The following is a 14,415-nucleotide window of genomic DNA, read 5'->3' as shown; positions in this document are numbered from 1 at the left end:
TTGAGTGTTCCCAGACCCAAAAAAATAACCTACCAGATCATACCAAATAACACATAAAACCTAAAACAACATGAACATATAGTAAAAGCAGGAATGATATGATAAATATACAGCCTATATATAGAAATATTGTATGTACGGTGTAGTCTCATTTATCGGAATGGGGAAGACAGCGAGCCAAAATCAACTTGGAGAAAAAAAAATCGGCACGTACACGCATGTGCACACAACTGCCCACACAAGGCTTCACGGTCATGGTAGTCTTTCTCAGGGTAAACACACGTATAAAGCAGGGGTATTTTTTTCATAAAAGCGAAAAATCTCTTTGGTTAGTGAAAACAGGTACTAATGTATGTCTTTCATAACAACGAGCTGTCGTAAAGCAAACGTTCGAAAAACGGGGGCCACCCGTAATCATTAAATAAATAGTCCAAAAAGGGAATTGTGAGATCAATCTCATCAAAACATACAAAATTCTTAACAGGCTTGATGCAGGGAGGGTGCTTCCCCGGCACAGGAGCCCAGAACCAAAGGAGTTGGTTTCAGAATAAAGCAAAGGCTTATTTTGCAACCACAGGAATATGATGCAGTGAAATTTCTTCACAGGCAGTTAACCTGTGGAAATGTCTACCCCAGAGGTCTGTGAATGTGCAGCCATAGTCTTCATTCAAAGGAGCAACCAATGAATTTATGGATATGCAGGGAATCATGGGACATTGGCACCAAGATGGAAGATCAGCCCATGATCTGAGTAGATGGCAGAGCAGCTATGAGGGGGGCAGTCAGCCAATTCCTACAAGGCTGAAGTGTTCAGGTCTTCATTTTGCTTTGCCACTGAGTGGAGTTTTAAGGACTGAGAGAGGATCAGCACTGATCTGTTGTTCCATTATCAAATACAGTCAAAAATAATAAATCATTCTACTGGTTCAAGTCAGCACAGAGAACCACACTAATGCAGTGAAGATTTAGGATTTGGTTTTACTTTTAAATAAACTTCTTTGGCCTGGTAGCAATCTTAACCTGGATTCGCTTTGTTCATCAGCCAGGGTGAGATCAGTTGTATCTAATGACTGAATTCAGTGGCTTTCCACAAAGCCTATCTCTCTTTGTGGAACCTCCAAAATATTCCTACAAGTCAGTATCTCAATGACAAACAGTACTGTGCAAAAGTCTCAGGGATATATTTTTTTATATATATATATATAGCTAGGGTGCCTGAAACTTCTGCACAGTTCTGTAGTAATTTTACATATTGCACTGTACTGCTGCTACACCAAAAAAAAAATCAAATTTCATGACATATGTGAGCGATGATAAACCTGATTCTGATCTGGGTCTCTGTTGTGGACTGAGAGTGAGTGGGAAGGGGACAGAGAGAGGGGAATCATGGTTGGGAAAAGGGGAAGGAGTGGGAAGCACCAGAGAAGCAGTCTGTTACTGATCAATAAACCAGTTGTTCGGAGTCACATGACCTTGCCTGATGTCTCAGGGTGCCACCTCTTCCCTGTCCCCACCCCCCCACCCCTGGTCCTGGCACTCATTCTCTGCCAACCGTCCCATGGCACTCCACCCTCGCCATTCCCAACACCCTTTGCTCCTATCAGATTGACAAACTTGCTCTCTGCTCCATGTTGACAAATACAGTACTGTGCAAAAGACTCGGGCACCCTAGCTATACATATGCGTCTAAGACTTTTGCACAGCACTGCTCCATGGGTCTCAGGTCAACAGTCAGCATCTTTGGCCTTTCTGAATATTGCTTGTGATGTTACCTTCAGAACGCTGCACATGATAGAGTTCTCAGTGACCTGCTCCATAATTCATCAAGCAAAGACGGTGGAATAGGGCAGATCTGCTCCCTGCAACTTGTCAAAGCAGTAACGTCTCCCTCCATGCAGTTAGATGACACTCTTGGAATAGCTGTAAGCAGCCATAATGGATCAATACTGACCAGGAATAAGGCACATCCCTGGTACAGGTCCACCTTCCGAACACCCAATTCATAGAAGCGCCCTGCACACAGATGGATTGTCTGGGAGACCAGTGAGATGATTGGGGATGGATCTGCCAGCTCCTTCCACTGTGTGGGTACAGGCCACCTCTCCCCACCCCAGCTCTGCTGCAAGATTCAAGGACTGGGTGGAGCCGAGCAGAGCCTGGAGCACTGAGCAGGCTCTCTCACTCACTGAGTCAGCGAGGCCGGCTGCCGGCTGTGTTTCCCGTACTTGCCTGCTCTCCGGTCTCAGCTGTTCCTGCGGCAACACACAGAGTGCCGGAGGAGCTCAGCCGGTCGGTCAGGTCAGGCAACATCTAAAGAGGGAACGGGACCTTTAGAGCAGAACTGAGGGGAAATTTCTTTAGCTAGAGTGTGGTGAGTCTGTGAAAGCAAAGTCATTGGGTACATTTAAAGCAGAGATTGCAAAGAGCTGTAAACCTGGTCAGCATCCGTGATACCCAGGATATCTTCAATGAGTGGTGCCTCAAAAAGGCAGTGTTCATGATTAGGGACCCCCAAGACCACGGTTACAGACATGCCCTCTTCTCATTGCTACTATCAGGGAAGAGGTACAGAAGCCTGAAGGCACACATTCAATGATTCAGGAACAGCTTCTTCCCCTCTGCCATCCGATTTCAAAATAGACACTGAACCCATGAACACTACCTCACTGCTTCTTTACTTCCATTTTTGCTGTACTTACTTAACTATTTATATTTACCCTAATACATGTTTTTTCACTGTTATTATGTATTGCACTGTACTGCTGCTGCAAAGACGACAACAAATTTCACAACATATGCTGACAATATTAAATCTGATTCTGACGGTTCTTGATTAGAAAGGGTATCAAAGATTATGGGGAGGAGGCAGCAGAATGGGGTTGAGAGGGATAACAAGTAAGCCATAATCAGATGGTGGAACAGACTTGATGGGCCAAATGGCCTGACTCTACTTCTAGGTATTATTGTCTTATTTCAGGCGACCTTTCAGATTTTGTGTTAAACAGCTTAATAAAACAGAACTCCCAAAGAGCCTTGAAGTAATAAAGAAAAAGTAACAAATCTAACAAAAAGGCAGGATCTGAATTCTATCCCATTCTAAACCTGAGCAGGTGGCTCAGCCAATCATTAAGTGTCTTTATGATCATCTATTGACTGCAACAAATGACAGGCCGCCTCACATAACCCGATTATTGGGTACAGTTACTGTTGTGCGGCTGCTAGCCAAACATTTTGAGTGTCCAATCGTACGCACTCCAATCCTACCAGTCAATTCCCAGAGCCTGGGCTCTTACGGATAAATGCAATTAAGCCAATTTGTTTCCACAAACAGAACACAATAAATCCGATGAAGTACTGGCCAAAGCTCGGTCAGTGCAATGGCTCAGTTCTAATGGCTGACCTGTTCATTTCAGGTCAGTTTTAAATAATCAGACCTAACAAGTAACCTCCAAAGGTTACTCCACTCAAAAGCAGGTCAGTCTTTAAATTAATTATACACTTAAGTGCTTGGGCAGGGTGATTTTGGAAAATACATTTAGTATTGACTATAATATTGCAATAGGAATATTTTTCCACGTGGAATCACTGAAAGGCTTTAGAGAGTTCCCCACCCCAACCCCCTCCCTCTCCACAAATCTCATCTCTCTGTGACGAGAGACCCACCACGGAACATAGTACAATCAAGAGGTCCTGGCACTCAGTCTAAACCGCTCCTATATAACCTTATTCTATTTATTTTTTGGGTGATGCGTGGTTTTGAATATTCAGTACTTTTCATTTTTGCGCCTCACCAGCTCAGGACAAACCTCTGGGTCACGCTCCTCATCCATTCCCGCTTCACAAAGTTTCTCCAAAACCACCTGCGGCCACAACACATCCTCCCAAGCCCACTCCCTTCCAGTGGGGACGTGCTTGAGCTCCACTTTGCTTCGATTCACTGAAGAAGTGTCCAGGCCCCGTGAGCAGGGAGAGTGTGCCTACAGCAAAATGAACGGCTCCTTTCCATTGGAAGGATGAACTGAACTGAGTTAACTACAAACTAAAGGTTACATCCTCCCATTCTACACCATCACGCGACACCACGCCTCCATGGCGCTTTCATCCCTGAATGAGAATATAGTACGTTCACACACCACAAACTTCCAAGAGGACCACAGGTTTGGGGGCTTGTGTGCCTCAATGACCTGGAGAGCTATCAGGGCTTTATGCTTTGGTTCTTGATAGGGTCAGCCATGTCAAACAGGTCAAAGTGTAAGAGGCCAGACTAAGTGGTCCACCGGTCCTCCAGGTTCGGGGTTTCAGCTCAGGGCTAGCAACCCTGACTGGTAATACAAAATTGCCACGGGAACAGCAATGAAGGATCCTTCAACATCAGAGCGCGACGGTACTCCCGAGTCTCCGCCCGTCCCTTGCATGACTGACAGTGGTGAAAACGGAAAGGAAGCCACTGACACGTTGAAGAAAGCCCTGAACACCACCAGAGATGGAGGTCCTTCACAGCCGCCCTAATCGCCAGCGGTGTAACAGGCAGTAAGTAAGTATACACCACAAAATCCTGGCCTGTGACATTCAAAAATTATCCAAGTGCTACTTTCAGTTATTCTGCAGCAATGAAATATAAATACAAACCTTTCTTTATTTGTATTTTTTGAAGTTAATTTTCACTGCTTCAATGTCTTCCCTGCAGAAACGTACGTATGAGTACATTCTGTAAATTCAATGATTTTGCCATGTCGTATGACTCGGATTTACATGTTAGCAGCATTTCATGACATCAGGAAGATTTTGACATTTCCTCATACAGTATCTTGGGCAATAGACCTTATCATGCACCTGTCACCCTGAAGCAAGCCATTACTAATCCTAGATGAGAGACTGCCCAACGTATTGATAGCTTAACCCACGTTCTAACCTCAGGCTAATTGGTCTCCACTGCAATCAGCATCATTCAAAGCACAAAAAGTCCTGTGTGGAAGTCTTATAGATGTAAAACATAACTTCACAAATGAAATTAAAGAAAGAATCACAGGGAAAGATATTGGAGAAGAAAGAAGGAGGGGAAGTCATCACCAATGTCAACGGCACACAAAGCACTGGAGGAACTCAGTGGGTCAGGCAGAGAACAGACAAGAGCAGTGCACTGATGACGTCTCCTCGTATGGGGACGAAACGTCGGCAAATGGATTACCGGGATCGGAGAACGGCTCAACCCAACCATGAACAGACTAAACGTTCAGGGTCAAAACGTCAGCTGAGCATTTCCCTCCCCAGATGCTGCCTGACCTGCCGAGTTCCACCAGCGTTTTGCACGTTGCTCCAGATTCCAGCAGCTGCAGTCTCTTGCGTCGCCAACACGAGCACGCACGTCCTCTTTCGTGCAGAACCCCCTTTACTCTAGATCAGTTCTCCAACCCGGCCTGAACCTTTCAGAAGAACTGCCGTCACTCACTTGCGACTTGCACCTTCGCCTTCCGGCTGACCACCAGGCCCAGGCGGTTCTGGGCGGTACAGTCGTACTCCCCCTCGTCGGAAGAGCCGTCCTCCCGCAGCTTCTGGAACTTGGTGATGTAGAGCGAGCCGTTGGCGAGCAGCGAGATGTGCTCGCTGTCGGTCAGCAGCACACCATTCTTCCTCCATGACTTGCTGATGGGCTCCATTCCTTCCACTTGGCAATGCAGCTTGAGCGGGTGAGCCTCCACCGCCACAACGTCGCTCGGTTCCATGGTGAAGGTCAGCTCTGAGGACTGGCCTAAATCTTTAAAATAAAAGAAAAACATGGTGACACCATTATCCCTTATCTATATTGATGCAATCAAAATACGCATTCATAATTCATTGTAGTTAGACCATAAGACATAGGAGCAGAAGTGGACCATTTTCTGTTCCATCATTCGATCGTGGCTGGCTTATTTTCCCTCACAATCCTATTCTCTTGCCGCCTTCTCCATAACCTTTGACCTTCCTAATTGAGAACCTATTACTCCACTTTAACTCTACCCAAAGACTTGGCAATAAATTCCACATATTCACCACTGCCTGGCAAAAGAAATTCCTCCTCATCTCCATTCTAAATGGACATAGTCGGCCCTCCTTATCCGCGAGTTCCACATGCGTGAATTCAACCAACCGCGAATCGAGAAAACCTGGAAGTGCTCTTCCAGCACTTGTTGTTCGAGCATGTACAGACTTTATTTTCTTGTCATTATTCCCTAAACAATGCAGTATAACAACTATTTTACATAGCATTTACATTGTATCAGGTATTATAAGTAATCTAGAGATGATTTATACAGGAGGATGTGCGTCCGTTACCATGGATCAGGATAAAAAAAAATCAGAAGTTCTCTTACTGTGGAAGTCAGAACAGGCACATCCGGTATTATTTAGTGTCAGTTAGTCAAACGGTTGTCTTAGTATATAGTATATATTTTACCTTTCTATGCATATAAAACACTTAAAAACGAATGTTTCAGCACTGGGCTTGGGAAGTTCCTGAGTTCGATCCAGTGACAGACCAGTTTCGAGTGCGCTCTCCTTCCGTGCCTGGTTGATGTGGAGGATCAAAAACCCCAAACCAAATGCAGTCTGACCAATGCCTCACATGGAAGTTCTCTAATTTCGCAAATGCCAACAAGCCCTGTTTTTCAACACTCTAGGCCAGAGGTTCCCACCCTGGTGTTTACGGACCCCTCAGTTAGTAGGAAGAGTCCATGGCATAAAAGTGGTCGGGAACCCCTGTTCTATGCTGACCCCCAGAGCTGTACTAAGAGGGTACATCACTGCACAAGAAGCACACACTCCTTCGGGAGGTTTGATGAGCCATTTCTCCGTCCTTCCCTGATGTTACCTCTCACGCCATGCATTTTCCTTTTCAGATTTCCAGCATCAGCACCGCTTCTCCAACGTGATCTGGAATACCACGAGGATCTGCCAAAAATCTTGCCTCCCCTCCTCAACCCATTTTTCAATTTAGCCGGTGGCAGCCATCTTACTGTCTATCAGTCTCAGCGCCCACAGTTAGCAACTGAGCCAGTGAGAGATCCAGGTTGTTAGAGTAACAGAGCACTGCTGCTCAGAAGCAGGCCCTTCAGCCCATCTAGTCCGTGCCAGACCGCTATTCTGCCTAGTCCCATCGATCACATATGTAAGGGATGCACTACCAATCATTCAGATTTATGGTGTACTGGCAATTTCACATCCAAGGAGGACTTATGATGAGAGCTGAACTGTGAGGTGATACACTGAGATCGCAAGAGGTGGCAGATGCTGGATTCTGGAGCGACAAACAAGAGAGTGGAAGAGCTCAGTGTGCCAGGCAGCACCTGCGGAGGGAAACGGACATTCAGCGCTTCGGGCTTCAGTCAAGGTGAGGGGTCTCGTCCCAAATGTCGGACGTGCATTTCCCTCCACAGGTGCTGCCTGAGCTGCTGAGTCACTCCAGCATTTTTTTTTTCGCTATGAGGGAACCATTTCCTGTTTTGCTTAGCGCCCAGCAACAACCTGCACACAGGTGATGCAGGCACACAAGGCTCAGCAGTAGCTTTACGCAAGTATCCACAGCTACTCAGGACGCATTCAGGGCCTGTTCGGGGCAGCACAGCAGCCTAGTGGTTAGTGAATCATGCTGCAATGCAAGCGATCAGCAATCGGGGTTCAATTCCTCCCACCATCCGTAAGGAGTTTGTACGATCTCCCCGTGACCACGCAAGTTTCCCCCGGGGGGCTCTGGTTTCCTCCCACAGTCCAAAGGTGCATGGGTTACAGCTCGTTTGTTATGGGCACGCACTGTGGAGACGCTTGTGGGCCGCCCAGCACAATCCTTGCCGATTTGATTTGACAAACAACACTTACATTTCAAAGTTTTCATGTACCTGTAGCAAATAAAGCTAATCTCTCTTTCACATGCTGGCGTTTGCCATTCAGAAATGTACACTAAGAGCCACACAGGTAAGGGACCACACACAAAATGTTGGAGGAGCTCACAGGCCAGGCAGCACCTGTGGAGAAGAGTAAAGAGTCGACGTTTCGGGCCGAAACCCATCTTCAGACCTGATGCAAGGTCTCAGCACGAAACATCAACTGTTTACTCTTTTCCATAGACGCTGCCTGACCTGCTGAGCTCCTCCAGCGTTCTGTGTCAGTTACTTTGGATTTCCAGCGGCTGCAGATTTTCTCTTGCTTGTCTTACAGGTAAGGGAGTACAGAAGCTGATGCATATATATTTAACACGAACAGAGAAGCTATATTCATGCAATACAAACTTCCGATTTTATCTTAATGCATCCGCTGAAACCCAAACCTCATGATAATATTTGCAAGGACGCAGTTGCTATGTTTATAATCACACTGTACATTTAATAAGAGAGTGTGCCAGTAAATTCTCACATAATGCCGAAGTTTGAACAAACAGTATTAAGTGTAGTGTCTGCACTAGCATCAAAACTATTGGGATATGTACAAATAGTATTTATAACTGCAGTTTGTTTCTCAGGCCTCTTGTAAATGTGACACGACCACTGTACAGCACTAGTCAGTGAAGCACAAATATGCCGTTGCCGCCCCTCCCATATAACTTTACCATCGACGGAGAAGATAGAATTTCATGCAGAATATTCACAAGTTATTCAATCAAAGCGATGCAGTAAGTGAGGATATAGTCAAGTGTTGCCATTTTTGGAAGACCCAACACGGTTTTTGCATTTCAAAGCGTGATCTAAAGTCACAAATTATTCCACGACATTGTTCATACTAAGTGCTCAAGTGATCATTGGGAAGTAACACTACACCTGGCTGGCAGGTTCTTTGACAACAGCAGTTCCTACTAATGTACAAGAGCTCAAGGGCTAACCTTGAGCAGTTTCTCTCATTTTTGCATCCCGGACAAGAACTTCCTCTTCCAATTAGCTTGGCAGTACCTCACCGGTTCAGCATTCCTCAGAAACAGCAAGAGCCTCTGCATTTAACTAGAGCCTACCGGAACCTTGGGGGCTGCTTTCAATATTCCCAACATGCCTGATGCTTAAATCCTTTTGATATCAGAGTAAGTGTTCCACTGCCAAACTGAAAGACAGTAACTCATTTTATTGCACTGCAAAGGTTCCACAATAAAGTTTGATGAATTTCCTGGACCAGCTTCGCTTGCCTCAGCGCTGAAATGGGCCTGCAGCCTGTGGCCTCACTTTCAGGAGCCCTGCAGTTGACATTTGCAGTATTATTTGTTAACCTTTTTTATTATTTGCATGATTTTTCCTCCTTTTGCACATTGGTCTTGGTTATGTGTGGTTTACTGAGGGATCTCAATGCTTCAATCTAATGTCGGAAAATGTCTACAGAATGCAACCTGAAATCCTTACTCTTCACAGACATCCCCGAAACAGAGAAAACAGCCAAAGAATGAACGACAGAAAAACGTTTGAACCCCAAAGTCTCCCTACCCATCCTCCCACTCGCTCCAGCATCAGCCCCTCCACCACCCACCAAGCAACAGTAATTCCCCAAAGACCATGACCATCCAAACTACTGATCATCCCAACACCTCAGGCTTCATGTAAATTGCATGACTACTGTACTATCTTGTTTATCGTATTTCTTAGTTTTCCTGTGGGAGCCTGCGAGAAAATGAATCTCGAAGTTGTACATGATATGCATACTTCAATAAGAAATTTAATTTGAATTTTGATAGTAATGTCCGAAATAAGGCCTGCAGGGACTGATCCTTCAGACGCCTGTGTGGTAAGACAATTTATTCAGCTTTATTTTATTTTACTTTACTTTTATTATTTAGAAATACAGCACGGAGCAGGCCCTTCTGGCTCCAACAAGCCACACTGTCCATCAACCCCCCCTATTTAACCCTAGTCTAGTCACAGGACAAGTTACAATGACCAATTAACTGGTTCGTTTTTTGGACTGTGGGAGGAAACCGGAGACCCAGAGGAAACCCGTGCGCTCACAGGAATGACATAAAAAACTTCTTACAGAGAATGCTAGAATTAAACTCCAACACCCCGAGCTGTAATAGCACTGTAATAGAATTAAGGGTTCGGGGGAAAAGACAGGTAGGCGGAGATGAGTCAGATCAGCCATAATCTACTGAATGCCAGAACAGGCTTTACTGGCCAGGTGGCCTGCTCCTATTTCTTATGTTAACCTCTACCCTACGGTGACCCCCCCCCCCCCGGTTATCCACCTGTCTTAGCTGTATTGGCGCTGCATAGTCGAAACTAAGGATTGCCAATTTTGAACCTAGTCAGAAGTTACAAGGAGCAACAACGATCCAGATTCAGGTTCAGAGTCAATTATCACATGTGGGTTTGCGATAACTACCAACACGCCTAAGAACGTGCTGGGGGGGGGGGGGGCAGCCCACAGGTGATACCACACAGCACACACAAAATGCTGGAGGAACTCAGCAGGCCAGGCAGCATCTGCGGAAAAAAGCACAGTCGACGTTTCAGGCCGAAACCCTTCGGCAGGGCCAGAGTGAAAAAAGCTGATGAGTAGATTTGAAAGGCAGGGGTAGGGGACAGAGAAACGCCAGGTGATAGGTGAAATTTGGAGGGGGAGGGATGAAGCAAAGAGCTGGGAAGTAGATTGGTGAACGAGACAGAAGGCCACGGAAGAAAGAAAAAAAGGGGAGGGTGGTGGAGCACCAGAGGGAGGCGATGGGCGTGGAAGGAGATAACATGTGAGAGGGAAAAGGGGATAGGAAATGGAGAGGGGGGGGGGGGAGGCATTACTGAAAGTTCAAGAAATTTATGTTCATAGCATCAGGTTGGAGGCTACCCAAATGGAATATAAGGTGTTGTTCCTCCAACCTAAGTGTGGCCTCATCACGACAGTGGAGAGACCATGGATGGAAACTGGAACTGGAATTAAAATAGGTGGCCACTGGGAGATCCTGCTTCTTCTGGTGAATGGAGCGTAGATGCTCGGCAAAGCGGTCTCCCAATCTCTGTCGAGTCTCATCGATATACAGGAGGCCACACTGGGAACACCAAACACAGTACATGATCCCAACAGACTCCCAGGTGAAGTGTTGCTCGGATTTCCAGCATCTGCAGATTTTCCCTTGTTGGAGACACCACACGGTCCAGCACCAACGTAGCACGCCCACAGTGTTCAGAAGAACAACTTCAGCAAAACAAGATCCTTTCCGACCCACTCACTCACTCACACATGTAGACATGCCTCCAAGCCCAGGACAGGCCACCTCCAGTCCTTGACCCCAGACTCTCAGACACTGAGCGTCCAACACCCAGTCCCTGGCCCTTTTGTCGCAGACATCGAGGCCTGTGACTTCCAGATAAGATGAGCCAGGGGCTTTGAGCTTCTAATTCTGGACTCATCGACCTCTGGACTGTGACTTTTCGCTTTGCCCTCCGGACCACACCGACCCCAGGACTCACCAATCACGGGTTTGATCTTTGGATTAATATTGAACAAGTTCCCCAACACAAACTCGTTCCTTTAGTGCAATTTTTAAGCAGACTGACCAGACTTTTGCCCTGGAAGGCAAATCAATATTCCAGTACCAGCTAAGTGACAGTGATGGCCAAACTTCCGAATTACCAAGGCGAGAGAACTTTTAGCAGGCATTTCCATCCACTGATTTGCCTCTTTCTACCTCCTCCGTAGGAGAAGCTTTCTTCGTATGTTTGAGTTTCCAGTGCCACTAAACGAAAGTCAATGTACTTTTATTTTACCTCCCGCTGTGTCCCTTCTGCTGCAGGCCAGGTTTGACATTCCCACTTCATTTACCGTGGTGAAGCCTTCACTTTGACACCTTTGTGATACCCTGCTTGCAAAATCTTCAGCATCCTGCTCTTTAAGCAAATGGTTCCACCTCCGCTTTTGGTGTTACGTCACTGGAGGAGGCTATTTGGATTACGATAATTGAAACAAAAAGTTTGGTTTTTTGCTATATGTTCCAATTATTGCCTGCGCAAACTTTCTCTGGGTATTAATTCAAAGCACTGAGTAGCATTCAATATAAAAGTACATCTGTGGCTTTGCGCCCTTGTGCCTCAGCTTTAAATCACACTGTACAGCAAAAAACCCATCATTTCAGAACAGTGCCCACATTGTTTTATTCTTGCCGGTGGCAATAAAATTTGGTCCAGATAAGATTTACAGTGTCTGTGACGCAAGGGTTTTGAAATGTTAGAACGCACAACATTATTTAAGCTAATTGAACGTGACCCCCAATAACCAGCTAATTCTGTGTTTTAGTTCACTGGTGCTAATTATTCACTGCTGTGTCGAACAAGTATCAGAATGTGCAGAGTGGCATTAGCACCACTCTAAGATTCTTCACACCACAAGTGCAGTCCTTTGCTTGATGATCATTGGACAACGACATGAATGTGCAAACCAATGCAGGATTTTTGTGAATAAAACATTCGAGAGCTGTTTTACGAGCTTAACAAAAGCCGCAGCCCTTTACTTCCATTATGAACAAACCAAAAGCAGCGCCTTGAGCAAACGTCTTACATCAAACAGTCTTTTTAGGTGAACGCAACCCAATGACAGTGCTTGTGAATTATGTAGAACAGTTTCTCTCATGAATGATATGTGTCATCTGTCACCCATTACGTTACCCTACAGAGGCCCTGCCTCAATTCACCAGAACCGGCACTGTGACTCTGTCTGGAGCTTGTAAGAGCTACCTGGCCTTGGTTGGAGTAACTAACAGGTGCCTCTGGCTCATCCAGGGGTGTGTTGGCACGCACATGGTCATGTTGTAATGCAGGGGTATGGTAGTGGAACCTTCCCAGGTCTTGGTAGGCCATTTTAAAGTGATCTATAGAAATACATTCAGGCTTGTCCTTCATATCTACAATAAAAGGCTTTTCGCCCCATTCCAAAATGCAGAACGAGACTTTGTGAGGGGGCTCAAGAGGGCGTTGACGTGCATCGTGGCGTTCCACTTCAATAGTGCGGATCCCTTTCAAGTCCTATTCAGTTCATTATGTTTTGAACAGATGTTCTTCAGGCCCTTCAACAGCCAGATTTATCATCTCTTTAGTATGGTTAGTTCAAACTTTAGTGCACGTTGCCACCACCACCCAGGTCATGCACTCTTCTTACTGCAGCCAAGAGGAAGGAGGTACAGAATCCTCAGGACTCACGCCTCCAGGTTCAGGAACATTTATTACCCCTCAACAATCAGGCTCTTAAACCAGAAGGGACTTCACTCACCCCATCACTGAACTGTTTCCACAACCTATGGGCTCACTTTCAAGGACTCATGTTCTTGATATTTATTGCTTACCGACTAATTATTGTTTTGCTCTTTGGTATTTGCACAGTTTGTCGTCTTCTGCACACTGGTTGTCTGTCTCTCTTAATGGGCGCAAATTTTCATTGTGTTTCTTGGATTTATCGAGAATACACTCAAAAAAATGAATCTCAGGGTTGTACATGGTGTCATACATTGAACTTGGAAGACCTGCTTTTCTCCAGGTGCTCCTTCCTATTAACTGAAACCCTTAAACACTGTACCCGTGCATTATTTACACAGCCACGGCAGGTACAAAATCCACACCCCCATTTTATGGTTGGGGAATCTACTGACAGGCATGTTATCCAACACAATCGCATGATTCACAAACCAGTAACACATCAGCACAACACAGCCACACTCTGCATAAGTGAACTGATCCTTTTTGAAATTATATTTTCATTTTCCTTCTGGCTTCTCTGAAGTATGACGATCTTATTTCAAGTTTATTTTCATTCAGCCATACGTACACAGCTAAACGAAACATTGCTCCCCGAGGCCAAGGTACAAAACGCAGAACATACAGTCACACACAGCACAAATAGTTACGATCCGGCACATCCACTCGCAAAATAATATTAGTGAAAGTCCCTGAGTGACATGGCCTGGAGATTGACAGGTTGACGTAAAGTGTGAGGCGCATTTTATATAAAACGGCATAATGCTCCTGGCACTATTATAATAAAGCAAACAGCCGTATAAATATGTGGAGCAGCAGCAATAAAAAATGAAAAGTGACCAGTGTGGGATGAGAGTGCGTCTGTGAGTTGGGGACGGTGGGGAACAGGGCATTCAGACCGGGTGCACGTGTGCGCTGGGTGTCAGCAAGGGATTTCTGCAAATATCCTGTGCTATCAGCTATAGAGGAAAGTGCTTATTTAAATTAAATGATTAGTTATTACAACCAGCTGGAGATGGGGCTTTCTCTATTATGCAGGAAGTATCAATATGTGGGTATTGGTTCGAAGTTCAAAGTCAGTTTATTACCAAATACATATATTTCACCATAAATAACCCAGCGATTCATTTTCTTGCAGGCATTCATGTAAAAGGAAGAAACACAATAGAATCAATGAAAACACACACTTAACAAATATGAACAAGCAACAAACTGCAAACACTAAAAACAAGAA

At 45.4% G+C, this 14,415-nt stretch overlaps 1 protein-coding gene across 1 annotated transcript in view; it reads right to left on the bottom strand.

Moving 5' to 3' along the window:
* Positions 1-14,415, bottom strand: part of igdcc3 (immunoglobulin superfamily, DCC subclass, member 3) — a 191,934-nt gene that overhangs the window by 168,433 nt on the left and 9,086 nt on the right. Inside the window, exon 2 of the mRNA XM_073033203.1 lies at positions 5,450-5,755. Coding sequence (XP_072889304.1) covers positions 5,450-5,755 — 306 coding nt within the window. The remainder of the gene's footprint in view (positions 1-5,449; positions 5,756-14,415) is intronic.

The sequence above is a fragment of the Hemitrygon akajei genome, chromosome 30, assembly GCF_048418815.1.
Source record: "Hemitrygon akajei chromosome 30, sHemAka1.3, whole genome shotgun sequence".
Classification (NCBI taxonomy): Eukaryota; Metazoa; Chordata; class Chondrichthyes; order Myliobatiformes; family Dasyatidae; genus Hemitrygon; species Hemitrygon akajei.
Note: the sequence above shows the minus strand (reverse complement) of the source record. Positions and strands in the feature narration are given on the sequence as shown.